Below are 15,633 nucleotides of genomic sequence, written 5' to 3' on the forward strand. Positions count from 1 at the left end.
AGTTGGCAGGGCGGTGAATCTGACCCCAAGGGACCGTTCCCCTTGTCCCCCATCAGTGCAGGGCACCTGGCAGTGGGCTTGGAGGCTCCCTGGTGGCTTCTTCCGTCCTGGGGGGACCGCCAGGGGAAGGGCACCCCAGCCGCGCCCCACTCACCGCCGGCAGCCCCTGCCGGGCTGGAGGTCGTGGAAGCCTGGGCTGCAGTGGCCGCAGTCCCGTCCGGTCACATGGGGCAGGCAGGCGCACTGGCCGGTCCCTGGGTCGCAGGGTCTCTGCTCACTGGCTGAGCCCTCCGGGTTGCAGCTGCAGGCTGGGGGATGGGAATAGGGGAAGGAGAGGGTGTCAGGGCACCCCGCAGACCACCTATCCCACCTCGAGGGGTCCCAGAGAGGCAGAGAAGGTGGGGAGCCCAGGGAGACGACTCCCATTCAGCTCAGACTCCTGAGCGGTCTCTGAAGAAAGGCTCCAGGGCCGGGCGCTAGTCTCAGCCCATTTTCTATGTCCTTGGAGAGACAGGTCAGATGGCCGTGGTGGCGGGTGGCCCTTCTGAGCCCCCTACAAGGCTGTAGAGAAGGCCAGAAACTAGGTTGTGGGGGTTAGGGGCCGACCTGGCTCCTACTGTTTTGGGTCACTTGACTCTGCTCTCCTGGGCCCCCCTAAGAATAAGAGGCCAACAGGGGCCGCATGGAGTAGGGGGGCAAATGCTGAGCTTCTCCCTGGGGCACTCCTGGAAGCCTGCCACAGGCTGGTGCACGCCTCGAAGGCCCAAGGGCTGAGCATCTTGGAAGCCCAAGGGCAGGACAAAATGATGAGGGCCGCAGGCCGTCTGGGACAGTCCCAGGTGCCGATGGCAGAGCATGAAATCGGTGCTACATCATCTGGGCAGGAAAACCACAAACAAAGAAAATCACAGGGTCAGAGCTGATCAGATCCCGAAGCCGAAAGAACCTTGGAGAAGAAACAAACCCTTACACTTTCTTGACAAGGCAACTGAGAAGGTGAGTAACCTGCCTAAGGCTGCACAGGAGCCTTGCAGAACAGCCGGCTGGATCTGCTGAAGGAGCCCGCCCCGCCCCGCCCTGTGGGCCTGGGAGGCTGGTACTCACGCGTGCATTTGTCTGCAGGCCGAGGGGCCAGGGCGCTCCCGTAGAAGCCTTCCTGACAGTGCCCGCAGTGGACACCGGTCGTGTTGTACAGGCATCGCAGGCAGCGGCCAGACAGGGGGTCACAGTTGCCCACAGCGTTGGGGTCCACGTTTCCACTGCACTGACATGGCTGGCAGGGCTGGGGGCGCCCAGAGAGCCCCAGTGGGTCCCCGAAAAAGCCATCATCACAGATCTCACAGCGCCGCCCTGGGAAAGAAGAAGGCTTGTGTGGAGGAGCAGGAACGAGGGGCCTGGCCTGCTGGGTCCATGAGGGGTGAGGGTGGGTGGGAACCCAAGAGAGCGCCTGCAAGGCTCCTGGTGGAGTGGAGCACGGGCTCTGGGGTCAGGCTGACCTGGGGCCAGGGGGCTATCAGTTGGCCCTGTGGTCTTAAGCGAGCCGCTGGGGCTTGCTGAACTTGGACTCCGTGTCTGCAGAGCAGGGACAATAAAGGCAGCGACCTCAAAGGACCCATGAGGCGAGCAAAGCACTAAGCCCAGATACTGGCACGTGGTTCACGATCAGCAGCAGTGGCTGGCATCATCCATTCACCATCATCACCCTCCTAGCCATCAGACCCTCATTCACCATTCTCTTCATCAGCGCCTTGACCATCCTCTTCCTCACATAATCATTGTCGTCACCACAACCCTTGTCTGCAGAGGGGAGCGGCGGCCGGATGATGTGGGGTCCGGTTGATTTCTCGCCCACGGCTGATTTAGCATTATTCATTTATGGTCGTGCTGGGTCCTCGCGGCTGCCCGCGGGGCTCTCTCTAGTTGCGGAGAGTGGGACCTACTCTCTTATTGCAGAGCAAGGGCTTCTCGCGGCTGGGGCTTCTCCGGCTGCAGAGCAGGGCTCTAAGGTGCGTGGGCTTCAGTAGTTGCGGCCCATGGGCTCTAGAGCACGGGCTCAATAGTCGGGGCACCCAGGCTTAGCTGCTGCACACCACACAGGATCTTCTTGAACTCGCGTCTCTTGTGTTGGCAAGTGAATTCTTTACCATTGAGCCAAGGAAGCTCTGTGGACGTCACCTCTGCCATCGTTTTCATCCATCATTCTCATCGCTACGGTCATTATCTTGACCCTTATCTTCCTCATGACCTTGAGCATTGCTCTCCATCATCACTCAGCGTCTTCGTTATCGACACCTTTATCACCATCTCCACCTTCATCATTAGCATCCACTTGACGGTCTTCATCACCTTCATCCATATGTCGCTCATCCCTCTCTGTCGTCATCTTCCTTGTCTCCGCCTTCAACACCACTGCCACCCTCCTTGTCACCATCCCCTCCGCCGTCTCTCTCCTTCAGCCGGGGCTGCTTCTTCCTTGTGGTTTCTGGCCCCTTTGCCTGTTCTGCTTCTCATGGCTTCTGACCTCCCTCTGGACTGTCTATTTCCTTCTCCTGCCCTGCCTCCTGGGTTTGATCTGGTGCTGTGGCTTCATCTTCCAGCCATAGGGTTACTGTGAGTCTCAGAAAAGACAGTGTGTGAGGAGGCTTCTGGAGGCTCATGGCCTGGGAAGCCCACTCTGAACACAGATCAAGGGCCATCCTTGTTCCGCAGGCTTCATGCAGTGTCAGCCTGTTCTCGGTAAACATGCCTACCTTTCTGTGCATATCTGCATGAAACAGACAACGGGGGGACCTGGGGGTGCTGGGATGATGGGCATCTTAAATGATCTTCGTGCCTGTAGGCACTCACGTTCCTTTACACTTTTCCCAACAATTTACTCATTGGTTACAATGAGTATTACTCAATTTATAATCTAAAAAGTAGCTACTGTCGTGAAAAAGAGCTGTGGGCTCCCGACGTCCTCAAAGTTCATCACTAAGGTGGAAATCAAGTTAATGCGATGAAAGGCAGGCAGCCTTGAACCTGGAGAGGGCGATGACTAAGGAGCAGAAGACAAAAGAGAAAAGGAAGGAAAAGAAAAATCTGAATGGAGTTCAGAAGGTAGAGGCTAGGGTCTGGCTTTGAGACCTTGAAACAGAGATGGAGTGAGATGGCCAAGGGGGAGATTGAAGCCAGTGATGAAGAATGTGGTCCCTGCAATTAACTTGCCGTCCACCTGGGACTGGGTGAGGACAGTTCCCCGGCAGGAGGCAGCTGCGAGGGGTCAGGGTGGTAGGCAAGCGAGGCAGACAAGGATCAGGACTTGACTGCGGTCAGTCCCGGATCAGACTGCGTGGCTGAGTCCCCTGTGTGCTGAGCTCTGGCAGGACCTGAAGGATGCTGGCGTGATAAAGACATGAGCTGGCACAAAGCCCTGATGTCCACCCTCGCATCCTTCCCAGGGCTCCTCCTTCGCACAGCAGTGCCCTCCTCCCCCGAAGTCCTCTCTTGGGTAATTCCTCTGTCCGCCCTCTCTCACTGACTGGAGTCCCCTTGAGTTGTAGACTGGGGGCAGCCACAGGTGGGGAGCCAGGGAATGTTGGTTGTGGAAACATGGGCAGCGTGATGGTGGGGGGCAGGGTCCTGAGGTGGGACCTCACTCCCGCAGTTCCTGGGGACCCCCACTCTGGAGCACCTCCCCAACCTGCTAGTGGTCAGGAAGCTGCTTTCAGTTTTTTGGGGGGCCACACTACATGGTGTGCAGAACCTCCTCGACCAGGGATCGAGCCTGCAACCCCTGCATTAGAAACATGCAGCACTAACCACCGGCCGCCCGGGGAGTCCCAAGGGAGCTGCTTTCAGAGTGGTCCCAGATGCAGAGCCAGGTACCTGAGACCATGGGCACGTTACGCCAAGTGAAACAAACCAGTCACAAGAGGACAAATATTGTCAGAGGCCACCTACCTGAGGCACCCGGGACATTCACATTCAGAGAGGCAGAAACTAGGACGGTGGGTGCCAGAGGATGGGGCGGGGGGAGCTACGAGATAATCATTTAATGGGTTGGGAGTTTCTATTTAGGATGATAAAAAATTCTGTGGGTGGATAGCGGTGATGGTTACATAACACCGGGAATGTACTTAAGGCCCCTGAATTTTACACTTAACAATGGTCAAAACGGCAAGTTATGTGTATTTTGCTAAAATAAAAAAAAAATCAGTAATTGCAAATATGAAAAAAAAACCATTGAATTGCACCCTTTAAATGGGTGAGTCAGGGGGTATATGAATACTATCTCAATAAAGCTGTTGCGTGCTTTTCTTTTTTTTAAAACGATCAGCTGTCTAGGATGACTCTGCTTCCTGGAGCAGGAATGAGGAACAGGGAGACGACTGGGGACTGGGAGAGTTTTGCATCACACATTACCTGGCGACATTTTTAAATTATTTATTTGTTTCTGCGTTTGCTTTTCTGGCCACGCCGCATGGCTTGTGGGATCTTAGTTCCCCGACCAGGGATTGATCCCAGGCCCACAGCACTGAGAGCTCCGAGTCCTAACCACAGACCACCAGGGAATTCCCATGGCGACATTTTTTAAAAGCTGAAAGTTCAATCAGAGGTTTTCCACCCAAACTATGTAAAAGAATAACCCAGGAACGTGACAGGAATACAGATTCTAGAGCTCCGTCTTAAACTACTAACCCAGGCTCTGTGGGTTGGGGCAGGGCTGGACACGACAATTTCCAAACTCCCACCTGGATATGCTCAGTGAACCCACAGCAGCCCACGGCCCTGGCTATCAGACTATGAGACTCAGGATTCCCAAAGGTCAGGCCTGACACCCCTCAGCGAGGCCCTCCCTCATCTGTGGACCCAGGACTCACTCCTGGAGCTTTGGCAGAGGCAGGGTCCCCAGGCACTCACCTCTCTGGCTCGGCGGGCAGTGGGTACACACCACTTCTCCGCTGTCTAGGATGGTCGTGCAGGCCGATTGTCCAGGGCAGGGGCAGGGCTGGCAGTCGTCGGCCTGGCCTGTGAAGGGGTTGCCGTAGAAACCTGGCAAGCAGCGCTCACATGACGGGCCCTCGGTGTGGTGGCCGCACAGGCAGATCCCTGAGGGGCGAGACAAGCACCTGGTCACCACCACCTGAACCCAGACCCTGCTCAAGACAGGGGGCAGGCTGCTACACAGGAGCCACCGAGCATGTCCTGGGGTGGGAACTGGGGTGGGGCCTCTTCCACGGCGCAGACAGCATGGCCCAGGGATGAAGCATCCACCTGGGTTCACGTCCACCACTTACTGATGATGAGAAGCTGGGCACCCCTGGGCCTCAACCTCCTCACCTGCAAAATGGGCACACATGACTCTGATCGCAACAGGTTTTCATCACGATTCAGTGCAGCCATGCACAGCCTCTGACACACAATTATTACTTGTCATCACTATTATTTGATAACCTGAAACCTATACCTGAACCGGCTGACGATACTGCTAGCATTTGCTTCTAGTATTCCTTTTCCCCTTCCTCAGTGGTTTCTTTGTTTTATTCTGTAAATTAAAGCCTCCAAGCCCTCTTAAGCTCAGGGACAGTGACACAGACCCAGGATTCCGGCCTTAATGTGAGGAAACCCATTTAGGGGGTCTGTGGGTTTCCAGAGGCTTTCCTGGACTCATAGAATGGAACTCCCCTCCTTGCCCACTGGTTTCTATTTATTTATTTACGACGGATCTTCAGTTCCCTGACCAGGGATGAAACCCGTGCTCCCTGCAGTGGAGGCGTGGAGTCTTAACCACCGGACCACCAGAGAATTCCTGCCCACTACTTTCTAATGAAGGGGACACTGCAACCCCCCTTCTCTAGCCCCATGGCGTCCAGAGCCTGCTCAGAGCCACTACCAGGGACTAAGGGAGGAGCCTGGCTAAGAAGGGGTTAAGCAAGAGCACCCCTTCCCAGAGGCACCCCCCCCAGCAGCACTCATCAAGGACTGGGGTGAACAGGAGGAAAGAGAGAGGACCCGGGGTGGACAGGCAGAGCACGGGGAGGCACCCAGGGGGTGCTTTCCATGGCCTCTGTCTCTGCCCAGCACCCACCCACTCACTACTCCTCCATCTTCCCAGGAAGGGCAGCAGTGACCGCTGTGCCCCCACCACCCTTACAGATGAAGACCTGCCCAAACGGAGCTGGAAGTTGTTCCAAGGCCAGGGGCTCTGAGGGACAACAAACCAGTCCCATCTCATGAGATGACCCTCCCAGAGTCCGGCATGGAAGGATCACGAGGCTCCATCTGGCTCGATTAATGATGCCTGCCTGGGCACCAGAAGGAAGGAGCCCCTCGTGCTGTGGGTGCCCCCGACCCCGGCCGGCCTGCTGATTCCCAGTCTACTGTCCTTTGACAGCGGGGAAAAGGCATTTCCCTTTGCAGAGATCCTAGAAGCTGCAGAAGAGCAGCAGGGCGCCGGCCCTCCCACCTCCCGTGTGAGAGGCTAGTGTCCAGGCCCAGTCTGGCAGCTCCGGCCCAGGGCCCGTGGTCTCCCTGCTAGGCTTTCCTCTGCTGCAAGTGTGGGTGACCGTCGCTGGCAGTGACCTGAGAGAGGACTAGCTCTGCCACCTACTGGCCAAGCTGCCTCCCTGCACTTTTGGTCCCACACCTGTAACATGGGACCGGAAGGATCCTGGCACCTCCAGGGCTTTTTGCAGGATCCAACGATACAGCTTATAAAACGGTGCCTAGCACATGGGTGTGAGAGTTGGACCGTGAAGAAGGCTGAGCGCCGAAGAATTGATGCTTTTGAACTGTGGTGTTGGAGAAGACTCTTGAGAGTCCCTTGGACTGCAAGGAGATCCAACCAGTCCATTCTGAAGGAGATCAGCCCTGGGATTTCTTTGGAAGGAATGATGCTAAAGCTGAAACTTCAGTACTTTGGCCACCTCATGCGAAGAGTTGACTCATGGGAAAAGACTCTAATGTTGGGAGGGATTGGGGGCAGGAGGAGAAGGGGACGACAGAGGATGAGATGGCTGGATGGCATCACTGACTCAATGGATGTGAGTCTGCGTGAACTCCGGGAGTTGGTGATGGACAGGGAGGCCTGGCATGCTGCAATTCATGGGGTCGCAAAAAGTCGGACACGACTGAGCGACTGAACTGAACTGAACTGAGCACATGGAGGAAATTGAGGACACCATCCTATCAGTATCCGTGATCACTCGCACGCACGCAGCTGGCCCCGTTCAGGTCAGTGCTCTTCTCGCTGCTCTGGGTGTAGCCCAGGTGGCCTGGGGGTGGCGGAGGTGCAGGGAGACCTACCTGTGTTGGGGTCACAGGTGCCATGCTGGTTACAGGTGCAGGGAACACAGCCGGCATAGGGACCCCCCAGGGGCGTGTCCCTCTTGTATCCTGGAGCGCAGGACTCACAGAACTGGCCGGTGTAGCCCTGGGGACAAGAACAAGTCTCCACCCAGGAGGCTGGTGGGGACAGCCCCTGCCGGGCAGATGTGAGCTGGACCTCAGTCAGCAGCACGGGACCTTCAGAGAGAGACAGAAGGAGACGGCTCCATGCACGTGATTCTCCCCCGAACCTTCCTACTCACCTGTGTAACAGGGTATTGGCCCACATACACAAAGGCCGTCCATGGGTCAATTGCAATTTTTAAAAAAGGACAAAGGGCAAAGGAAAAATTGGTAACTTTCAGAAGGAGAAATTTATATGGCTGGGAATTTTACAAGAAGAACCTTACTCTCACTGGTTATTAAAGATACATATATTTATGGGACTTCCCTGGTGGTTCAGTGGCTAAGACTCTGTGCTCCTAATACAGGGGCCCTAAGTTCGATCCCTAGTCAGGGAACTAGATCCCACATACTGCAACTAAGAGTTTGCACGCCAAAAACTGAAAAAAGGTCCCACATGCTGCAACTAAGACCCAAATAAATAAAGAAACAGCCAAACAAATAAATATGTACATATAAACACTAATATTGCTCACAACCCTCAGCTTGGTGAGCATTTTCCAGAGTAGTGATGGCGGAGGATGGGGGCTTGGGGAACTCACACATGGGGATGTATGAAGATGAATTGGGAGCCTCTAGTAACACAGGAGTAGCTCTTATCAGACCAACTCTCCCACAGAAAACTACTAGAAACTTGGGGCAAAATAGAAAAACTATCTGTCAACGTTGAGCAGGCAAATAGACAAAGAGAGTAGACACGGCATCAAAATATAGAGAGATACAGCCTTGCTGAAGCAAACTTTGGCAGCATGCGTTAAAACAGAAAACATACACTCTTTGACCTCACATTTCCATTTTGAGGAATCTGACCTGAAGACATGCTTGCATGAGGATAAAAGACCTTTATCTGAAGCTTCCCTGGTGGCTCAGATGGTAAAGAAGTCACCTGCAATGCAGGTGACCCAGGCTCGAACCCCAGGTCAGGAAGATCCCCCGGAGGAGAAAATGACAACCCACTCCCGTATTCTTGCCTAGGAAATCCTATGGACAGAGGGGCCTGGTGGGCTACAGTCCATAGGGTCGCAAAGAGTCGGACACGACTGAGCGACTAACTAACACACACACACAGCGACTGACACACACACACACAGCGACTGAGACACACACAGACACACACACAGCGACTGACACACACACAGCTCTTGGTTGCAGTATGTGGGCTTTTCAGTTGTGGCAATGTGAACTCTCATTCGCAGCATGTGGGATCTAGTTTTCTGACCAGGGATTGAACCTGGGTCCCCTGCGTTGGTAACATGAAGTCTTAGCCACTGGACCACCAGGGAAGTCCCCATATGGTTATTTCTAAATATCATTCACTTTTTATTTATTGTGTATTACAGTTAGCATATTATATTGGTTTTTAAAAATTGTGTCTAGGTGGGTGATAATATCGGAGAAGGCACTGGCGACCCACTCCAGTACTCTTGCCTGGAGAATCCCATGGATGCAGGAGCCTGGTGGGCTGCAGTCCATGGGGTCGCTAAGAGTCGGACACGACTGAGCAACTTCACTTTTACTTTTCACTTTCATGCACTGGAGAAGGAAATGGCAACCCACTCCAGTGTTCTTGCCTAGAGAATCCCAGGGACGGGGGAGCCTGGTGGGCTGCCGTCTATGGGGTTGCAGAGTCGGACACAACTGACGCGACTTGGCAGCAGCGGGTTATAATATCCATGAATTTCCAGATAGTAAAGGGGTGCGTGTGTGTGTGCTCAGCTAGTCAGTCATGTCTGACTCTGTGACCCCGTGGACTGTAGCCCTCCAGGCTTCTCAGTCCATGGGATTCTCCACACAAGAATACTGAGGTGGGCTGTCATTTCCTCCTCCAGGGGATCTTCCTGACCCAGGGACCGAACCTGCGTCTCCTGCATTGGCAGGTGGATCCCTTATCTTTGAGCCACAGATCTGTCCTAAAAATGGATACGGAGGGTGCCTGGTCTAGGCACATATAGGCACGGGGTCGGGGGAGGAGGAGAGAAAGTACACTAGGAAAGAGAGAGGAACCAGGGACAGTGAGAGGACCACCAAGGCGATCACTCTGTGACCAGGATGAGAGGTGGTGAGAAAGAAGGCTTGAGGCTGTGATGACTCAGCAGGCTGGTTGAGAGGTTTTGGAAACGAGGCTTTTTCTAGGTGCAACACCTCTAACGACCAGCAGGAGAGGAATCCCAAGCATCATCGAAGAGCCCCCCAGGGTCCAGCCTCCTGTCAGGGGTGGATTCCACCCTGGTGTGGCCACGTCAGGTTCTTGGTTTCTTTGCGTCCCTTAGAGCTGTCCATCTTCAGCCTCCTCACCTGTCCAGCCCCTGCCTCTGTCCTCAGGATCCACTCCTGCTGCCCTTACTGGTTATACGACCTTGGGCAAGTGTCTCGACCTCTCTGAACCTCAGACCCGTTTGTGCTAAAGTGGGGCCGATAACCGCCGGCTGTGAAGACTCCATAAGGCTATGATGAAAGAGCCCCCGGGGGCCTCGCTGGTTCGGGGGCTGGGGAGTGTCCTGGTCATTACTGACCGGAAGAGCTGGTGCTGTGGCCACTGGTCCAGATACGCAGAGAAGTCAGGTTGGCGAGCACCCGCTGGAAGTGGAAGGGGGGCAGCGGAGGGTCCACGTCCTCGGAGGTTTCCTGCAGCCTGGCCGGGGGGAGGGTCAAAGCAGATCCTGAGGCCGGGGGTCGTGAGAGGGGCCAGTGGTGCCAAGAACCCCCTGGCAGGAGCCCCCAGACCGCAGGGGAACGGATGTGCCTGGATCTCAGGGCCCATCCCAACTACCCGACCCCATCACTCAGGACACAGCAGGACACTTACAGGAACTTCAGCCGCACCTCCCCAGCCTGCCCAGAGTCCGGGGTGTGGGGTGAGTCGGAATGCCGCAGAGTCAGGGCCAGGCCCGCCCCTTCCAGCCTCAGCTGCGTGGAGAGTGGGGAGCCCCCAGGGGGAACCTGGAAGGTCAGTGTGAGGGGCTGCCCGTAGCTGAATCGCTGATCTCCCAGAAACTTCTCTGAAGACAAGAGAAGAAGGCTTTGATAGTCCTCACTTAATTAGCTGGATTTTTAATGTCTATATTGATTTTTATTGGCAATTAAACTCTCAAAAGATAAAACTACAAACTCAAAGGGACCCTGCACAGAAGATCCTGAGGGTGGCCTGCCCACATCTCCACAGCCAGAGCTGGCTTCAAGGGCATGCGACCCTGCCAATCACCGGAGGTCCCACACCCAGACCCTGCCAATCACCGGGGGTCCCACACCCAGTTTAATGCTCTGCTGTCACTATCTTGACACTCATTTTTTTTGTTAAACTTATTTTATATTGGAGCATAGCTGATTAACAATGTTGTGATGGTTTCAGCGAGGACAACAAAGGGCAACCACACACACACATGAATCCATTCTCCCCCAAACCCCCCTCCCATCCAGGCTGCCACATAACACTGAGCAGAGTGCCGTGGGCTGTTCAGTAGGTCCTTGTTGGTTATCCTATCTTGACATTCTTAAGACTTTTGTCTTGAAACTTGGCTTTTGGAAGTGACATGCTATGGGACAAGAGAGTCCGAGTGGGAGCAGAGGAGATTCAGTATGCCTGGTGGTGGAGATACCGTATGTCTGGTGGCACCAGTCTGCCCGTTCACATAGCACTCACGATGCCAGACGCCCCATGAGCTCAGAGTCCTCAGGGACCCGCATATGTGGGAGTTCAGTGAGGCTCCAGCAAGTCCCAGGCAAGAGGGCTACATGCGTGACTAAGCTGGGGGGGCTGATGGCCCCACAGGCCACCTTTTCCATGGGAATCAGAACTTGCTTCTAGCCAAAAAAAGGCAGATACACCAAGGACCAAGGGGCCCTCACCTAGCCTTCTGACTGTCGTTTCTCTGTATTAGTCAAGCGCTTAAATATAGTCCATGGGATCACAGAGAGTCGGACACAACTGAGCGACGTTTACTTTCACTTAAGCGGAAAATCACCGCTCAGAAGGAAAGGGGACCAGCAGACACCTCATCGTTCTTTCAGGCCTCTGCCCTCAGGAAGGAAGGGGCCATGAGCAGAGGGGTGCGGGCCACCTTGAGAAGCTGGAAAAGGCCAGGGAAGGGACTCTCTTCCAGAAGCTCTAGGAGGGGCACAGCTAGACCACACTTTGATTTCGGCCCAGCAAGTTCATTTCACGCTTCTGACCTCCAGAACACTAACGGAACACATTTTTAGCCACTGGGTTGGTGGCACTTTGTGACAGCGGTCACAGGGCAGGTACACAGGCAGCCCCCCCCCCCCCCCCGCCTGTGCCGGCGGGTACCTGGTGCTGTGAATTCTGCCTCCTCGTCCTCTGGGTCCAGGAGGAGGCCCCCTGGGCTCCATCGTGCAGGATGTCCTGGGTCCCCCATGCTTCCGGCCCGCCAGCCCTCGGCTCCTGGACAGCAAACACACACGCCCCACATGAGGTCCTGGAGGGTGACCTCTGCCCCCTCCCACTTCACACCCTTCCCTGGGTCCCAAGGACAACCCCCAGAGGCATGAGTGCTGCCTGAAACAACAGGACCCAGAGTGGGAGAGACTGTTCTAGAGACAGGTCAGGTGGGGAGGGGAGCCGGCCAGGACCTCGCTCTGTGCCCAGACCTAGGCAGCTTGGAGCCCCAGCCCAGATCAGGGCAGGATCGTGGGATGGGACGGGGCCCTGAGAGAAGCTAGAAGCTTCAGGAAGTCGCCTCTGCTGGGGCAAGGTCATGGCTGACCTCTGAGGCCGCCCTGCCCCATCAACGGACTTTGAGCACATATGAGGACATGGCCCCAGAACCCCATGGTGGGCCGTCTCTCATGAGACCGGGCTTGATCTGGTTTTTGGTCTTCAGGGAATTCCCTCGCCTGTGACCTCACCGCCCCTGTCCTTCCAAGTGCACGTGCCCTGAACCTCACTGCACCCAAGGAGGCCCCCTGGTTAGGAAGTGGCCAGGCAGGGGTGGTAACCCAGTCCCAGTTCGGTCCACTTCCCTCCCCCGACCCCAGCAGTTCACCAAGCAGTCAGGCACAGAGCAAGTGGCCTCCAGGAGAGACTCTCCAGAAGACAGCTGGAGAATAGGGTGGAGACCTGGGGCTCCCAAGGGGTGAGGAGGGAGGGAAGAAGAAAGGGAAAGAGGTCAGAAAGGGGAAGTCTGGAGCTCCTCGGTGCTAGGCTAGGTTGCCCCCTTGCTGGCTGTGTGACCCTGGGCAAGTTTCTTAACCTCTCTGAGGCTAGGTTCTCATATGCAAAAGGAGGGCAATGAAGTACTTATGGCCCCAGCAGCAGTTCTCAAAGTTTGTCTGAACACCCTGGGGGATCCCTAAGACTCTTTCAGGGGAGACCATGAGGTCAAACGATCTTTTTAGTAACATTAAAATGTCATTTGCATTTTTCATCCTGTTTCGCACGCTGAGAACTTTCCAGGAGCTACAAGATGTGTGATATCACAACAGACTAAACGGCAGAAGCCGTGGTAAGAATCAGCTAACTTCTATTAAGCCAGAGCTTAAAGAGAGGTGCAAAAATGTAACATGAGTACCACTCTTCTCAAAGATTTTTGTCTTTTTTTTTTTTTAATTTTGGCTACGCCACGATGGCATATGGAGTTTCAGTTTCCCAACCATGGATCGCACCTTCAGCCTCTGCACCGGAAGTGCAGAGTTCTACCTCCTAGACCACCAGGGATGTCCCCAAATTTTTTGTGTTTTAAAAAGTTGTTTTTCACAGGCAGAAGTTATTTTTTTTTTGTTATAAGTTTTCTATAGTCATTTGTAAATGAATTGATGCACAGATACTTTTAAAAATTACTGTTCTAATGTCTAATCCAGAAAACACAATCCCCATAAACAAAAGGACTTTGAGATTGTCTCTGATTTTCAGGAGCATAAAGGGATCCAGAGACCCAGAAGTTTGAGAAGCGCCGGCTGAGGGTGTTTGTGGGATCACATGGGATGCTGAGACTGAACTGTCAAACCCAGGGCCGAGTGAGGGCAGACCGCGATGCTCTCCTAGGATTTCTAAAATGAGTCCCGTCTGATGCTGACATGCTTGACTCCCGGCCAGGTGACCACAGGGCTGTCCCCATTCCAAGCCCCTCTCAGTCCAGCAGAGGGCGCACTGCCCCCTGCATCTGGGGCGCCCCAGAAACGGCCCTGAGGAGGAGATGCTGGAGGTGGGGTTGGGGAAGGAGGGTCAGTGGGTCATGGCTGGGACCCACTCAGGCTATGATGTTTGGCAGAGTGCAGAGCTCCACTGCTTTCCTGCTCTAAAGAGCCACCTGGAATTGGGGACCCTGGACCCTGGACTCAGAAAGAAGGCCGTGCACAGCCATGAAGAGCAAAACTCAGGAGCCAATGAACCTGGGGTGCCAACAGCTAAGCTATGTTACCTCCCTTTTCTGGGTCTCGGTTGCCCCATCTGTAAAATGGGAATGAGAGTATCTACCTGCCAGGGAATCCCTCAGGTTCTATGCACATAATGAGCTCAGCAGGGTGTCAAGCATACAGCAAGCGCTCAATAAATGGAGGCCAGGGGACCAAGCCTGGATCCCCAGCACTAGGATATGCCAAGGGGTCGGAGGAGGAAATGAAAATCCCCCTGAGATTCCAGAGGCTGCCATATACCCATCCCCTCCCCTGCTCCTACTGGAGACTGAGGGAGCAGGCAAGGACTGGAAGGAAGCCAGGGCGCAGGAAGGTGCTGGGGGCGCAGGAAGGTGCTGGGGGTGCAGAAGGGCACAGAGGACCATGGCCACTGTGCGGGCCTGTGGGAGGCGCTGGGGCTGCGGCCTGAGGCTGCCCCTCCTTTCCGCCCTCCATCACTGGATGTCCTCAAAGCAGGCCTGCCATCCCACCTGGGCTGGGAGCAGAGCCCTCGGAGGCGGCTGCGGGGATCACTTCTTACCCTGGCGGAAGTCGGAGAGGATGTGGTGCTCCTGGAAACCGGCAGCGGCCGCGCACACCTTGGAGTGGCCGTAGCAGAAGCAGCTGCTGCAGCCGGCGGGGTTGTGGGGCTGCAGGTTAAACGCGCCCGGACGACATCTGCAAGGGAGGCAAGGGAGGCGGGACACGCCCCCGGGGGGCCGGTGAACTGGCTGTGTTCAGGGAGCCCAGCTAGCCCAACTGCAGCCCGCAGTCACTGGGGAGTTTTCTTTAATTTCAGATTTAGAGAAGGGTTGCAAACATGACAGACACAGTTCCCATGGCATCTTTACCCAGCTTTTCCTAATTGTAACGTCGGATCTCACCAGGGTGCACTATCAAAACCAAGAATTTAACACTGATTCACGCGGCCATGAAATTAAAAGACGCTTACTCCTTGGAAGAAAAGTTGTGACCAACCTAGACAGCCTATTCAAAAGCAGAGATATTACTTTGCCGACTAAGGTCTGTCTAGTCAAGGCTATGGTTTTTCCAGTGTTCATGTATGGATGTGAGAGTTGGACTGTGAAGAAGGCTGAGCGCCGAAGAATTGATGCTTTTGAACTGTGGTGTTGGAGAAGACTCTTGAGAGTCCCTTGGACTGCAAGGAGATCCAACCAGTCCATTCTGAAGGAGATCAGCCCCGGGATTTCTTTGGAAGGAATGATGCTAAAGCTGAAGCTCCAGTACTTTGGCCACCTCATGCGAAGAGTTGACTCATTGGAAAAGACTCTGATGCTGGGAGGGATTGGGGGCAGGAGGAGAAGGGGACGACAGAGGATGAGATGGCTAGATGGCATCACTGACTCGATGGACTTGAGTCTGAGTGAACTCTGGGAGATGGTGATGGACAGGGAGGCCTGGCATGCTGTGATTCATGGGGTCGCAAAGAGTCAGACACGACTGAGCGACTGAACTGAACTGAACTGAATGTTATTTACTGAACCTTACACATTATTAGGCTTTCTCCCGCTTTCCCCACAAATGTCTGTCTTCTGCTTCAGGATCTGATCCAGGGCATGGTGTTGTATTTCACTGTATCTTTAATCTCTGTCTGTAATAGCTTGTAGGTCTTTCTTTGATACTTTTGATAGTACTGGTTAAGTACTTTGTAGCATGCCCTCCGTTTGGGTTTATTTGAGGTTTTTCATAATCAGACTGGGACCAAGGGTTTCGGGGGAGAAAGTGCCCTTCTTGTCACATCTTACTGGGGTAACTGATACCTCTGTGATG

At 54.6% G+C, this 15,633-nt stretch overlaps 1 protein-coding gene across 1 annotated transcript in view; it reads right to left on the bottom strand.

Moving 5' to 3' along the window:
• The window catches only part of LAMC3 (laminin subunit gamma 3), a 68,265-nt gene that overhangs the window by 21,921 nt on the left and 30,711 nt on the right, over positions 1–15,633 (bottom strand). The window contains exons 8-15 of the mRNA XM_069582129.1: positions 14,384–14,520; positions 11,780–11,893; positions 10,298–10,490; positions 10,005–10,123; positions 7,288–7,506; positions 4,903–5,091; positions 1,105–1,350; positions 155–308 (exon numbers count right to left, since the gene is read on the bottom strand). Coding sequence (XP_069438230.1) covers positions 155–308; positions 1,105–1,350; positions 4,903–5,091; positions 7,288–7,506; positions 10,005–10,123; positions 10,298–10,490; positions 11,780–11,893; positions 14,384–14,520 — 1,371 coding nt within the window. The remainder of the gene's footprint in view (positions 1–154; positions 309–1,104; positions 1,351–4,902; positions 5,092–7,287; positions 7,507–10,004; positions 10,124–10,297; positions 10,491–11,779; positions 11,894–14,383; positions 14,521–15,633) is intronic.

Source organism: Ovis canadensis, chromosome 3 (assembly GCF_042477335.2).
Source record: "Ovis canadensis isolate MfBH-ARS-UI-01 breed Bighorn chromosome 3, ARS-UI_OviCan_v2, whole genome shotgun sequence".
NCBI classification, from domain to species: Eukaryota; Metazoa; Chordata; class Mammalia; order Artiodactyla; family Bovidae; genus Ovis; species Ovis canadensis.